The sequence below is a fragment of the Austrofundulus limnaeus genome, unplaced genomic scaffold (assembly GCF_001266775.1).
Source record: "Austrofundulus limnaeus strain Quisiro unplaced genomic scaffold, Austrofundulus_limnaeus-1.0 Scaffold3, whole genome shotgun sequence".
Taxonomy (NCBI): Eukaryota; Metazoa; Chordata; class Actinopteri; order Cyprinodontiformes; family Rivulidae; genus Austrofundulus; species Austrofundulus limnaeus.
The window spans coordinates 5,660,731-5,663,907 of NW_013952405.1; the positions used below are offsets into that span (position 1 = coordinate 5,660,731).

At 36.7% G+C, this 3,177-nt stretch overlaps 1 protein-coding gene across 1 annotated transcript in view; it reads left to right on the plus strand.

Annotated features, from left to right (window-relative positions):
- Nucleotides 1–2,754, plus strand: part of tmem9 (transmembrane protein 9) — a 5,027-nt gene extending 2,273 nt beyond the window's left edge. The window contains exons 4-6 of the mRNA XM_014019134.1: nucleotides 908–1,016; nucleotides 1,264–1,395; nucleotides 1,508–2,754. Coding sequence (XP_013874588.1) covers nucleotides 908–1,016; nucleotides 1,264–1,395; nucleotides 1,508–1,648 — 382 coding nt within the window. The 3' untranslated portion in view covers nucleotides 1,649–2,754. The remainder of the gene's footprint in view (nucleotides 1–907; nucleotides 1,017–1,263; nucleotides 1,396–1,507) is intronic.
- Nucleotides 2,755–3,177: the final 423 nt, after the last annotated feature.

Here is a 3,177-nt window from a genome sequence, read left to right on the forward strand (position 1 = left end):
CATAATAACAATATAAATTAAAAATATAATAATTTGTTGGAACAGCAAATTTGTCTTTATGTGATGGAAAGGGGCTTCTAAATACATTAGCAAAAACCTGATCTCTCTTCTGTCGATTTCAGCTAAAGAGCTCCTCTCCATCTGTTTCAGGTTAGTGGACATCATTCAGTAAACTGTCCCGTCGGGAAATATGTCGCTACGTCACACAGTGGAGTCTCTCTGATTGGTTGACGCGGCGCGTCGAGCTGTAAACTTTCAGATTTTCTAACTTCAGCGATTTGAGCATCAAGCACGTCAAACGCTCAAATTGTTCAAATCACGCTGCTCTAATCGCACTTGAGGCGCCGCAGCCCTTCCCGACGCTGATTGAAGCGCGTCCACCATAAACTTTGCATGTAAACCTGCTGCTCCTGATGCTSAAATCGTGTTTGGTGTGAACGCACCATTAATTTAATAAGTATAAAACAGGTGGTTGACTTTGAAAATGTTCCCTGTATTGTTTTCTCTTTTTAATTGTTAGCCTTGGTAACTAAGTGTTAGTTTCATTTTATTTACTGATCTGAATATTGGAGAATAATTTGGTAGGCTTGCATTAGACAAAATAGTTAAAGCACTAATTTTGTTTACTTCTGTTTCACTTTAAAAAAACTACATTTCTTTTTAGGTGTTTTGGAATCTTTGTTGCAGGTTTTCTTAGAAAATGTTTTGCTCATTTATCGATTAGTCCTTCATAATGTTTTCCAACAAGATCAAGTTAAATATTAATCTACTGTTTAATCATAAGTATTTTTTGTGAACGATGAAGCAGATGTACTGAATCAGTTGTATCAGTCTGTAGAGTTATCTCACTCTGTTTATGTGTGTGCTCTGTGTGTACAGTTAACATGACTCCCTGATCTGTTTTCAGTACTTGCCTCCATGTAGTGGAGCCCATGCCGGTTCCTGGCCATGATGTGGAAGCTTACTGTTTGCTGTGTGAGTGCAAGTATGAAGAGCGGAGCAGCACCACCATAAAGGTCCAACTAGCTTCCTTTGACTTTTTGGCTATTTGTTTCTTTCAGTCTTGAACCAAACTAACCATCAGCAGCAGGCCTAGTTTGTATTTCACAGGAGTTTTTCAAAACAACAGGATTTTAGTTCAGTTTATTTTCTAATTAAAATAAAATAAAGTTAGTAAAAAAGGCATTYGTTCATAACATTAAATCCCAGAATCCAGCTGGACATTTTTATGTTGAAAGTGAGATGTATAACGTCTTCTAACAGGTAACCATCATTATCTACCTATCCGTCGTGGGGGCACTGATTCTCTACATGCTGTTTCTGCTGCTGGTTGATCCTCTCATTCGCAAACACGACCCCTACACTCAGCCTCTGCACAACGAGGAAGACTCTGAGGTGATCACCCAAACAGACGGCACATTTAAGAGCTCTATCTATTGCTTGTAATAGCAATATAAAGCTCTGGATTGAAAATAAATCCAATTAATTTTATTTTTTATGCGTACAGGAGATGCGTCCGCGTGCCGAGAGCGGAGCAGCCAGAGGAAACACCGTTCTGGAGCGGGTGGAAGGTGCACAGCAGCGCTGGAAGAAGCAGGTGCAGGAACAGCGCAAGACTGTTTTTGACCGCCACAAGTTGTTGAGTTAAGCTTGTCTGAAGCAGGTTTGGTGGGTTTGATCTTTTCTGGGCTTCAGTGCTTTTACACTGTCACCAGCCACACCATTACAGACCTGGCTGTCACTGATGTGCATCAACGCCCCTGCTGCTTCCTCACGTTTAAAACATTTCAACACACTTCTCTCACAAACCAGTATCAAGTTTAAAATATTCAAATATGAGACAATTCTTGTGACATATTCTAAAGTTGCAACTGTGAAAAAAAGTGTGCTCTTTTATGAGTAAACATTTTCAAACAGTTTTAGGGAAGAGCAGTGCTGCAGCCTTAGAATGTCTTTTAAAATCAATGTTGGCTTGTAAATATGTTTTGCATGATTCATAATGTTAGCTCAAAAGAGAGTACACTGATCAGCTTGCTTATGTTGTCAGCCATTCCTTAATTATTGGTTTAGCTGTAATCATTTGTTGCTGTATAAACTCAGGCATATTCAAATTTTGCACTAAATATCATTTATTTTRAAATTATTCATTTAAACTTTTTGTTATCACTACCTTTGTACTTCAAACTGTGCCTTTTTGCGAGAAAATGTATTTCACCAAACTAAAGTTAAAATGCATGAAGCCAAGAAATTAGATTTTTTTTTTTTTTTTTTAATTCGGATGCTTGTATTCATATAAAAAATGTCCATTTAAAATTTACTTAGCAAAGAGGTTTGTTTATTTGTTGACTATTGGGCCACATTTCTGTTTTTTATTTTGCTCTTAAAATTGAAGCACTTTACATATGAAGAGAACCATCTTGATTTGTGTCAAATTTCTGCTGCAGGAAAATGAAATCTGTCACAAACCTGACAGCCTGGTTTCATGTGTCAKAATCAAAGTGCTTCAATGATATCAAATGTTCTTATGAACCAAAGCCATCGGTCTGGGGATCATTTTTCTGTCAGAGAAACAGTGACTCGTTGCTTCATGCAGTGTGATCTGGTTGTGTTGACTGTAATTATTTTATTTAATATTTATGTTTGATTGTTAAGTTGTTTGAAAGAATCACAAAACCGTTGTGATGTTTATTAGATGGTTGCAGGATAAGCTGCAGAAAATTTCATGTACAGTTTGACCTCTAAAGTAAGAAAAATCTGTAGTTTGTTTTTAATGATATCAAATGTTCTTATGAACCAAAGCCATCGGTCTGGGGATCATTTTTCTGTCAGAGAAACAGTGACTCGTTGCTTCATGCAGTGTGATCTGGTTGTGTTGACTGTAATTATTTTATTTAATATTTATGTTTGATTGTTAAGTTGTTTGAAAGAATCACAAAACCGTTGTGGTGTTTATTAGATGGTTGCAGGATAAGCTGCAGAAAATTTCATGTACAGTTTGACCTCTAAAGTAAGAAAAATCTGTAGTTTGTTTTTAATGAGTTTTGTAGAAATTTTTCAGCAGCGTTTGAATCACTTGATCAGTAATCTCGCTTTAGCTTCTTGTCATCAAATKTCACTTTTACACCTACAGAAAATAAGGTAGTGCTATGATAGAAAGCAGTACTCTATCATTATACC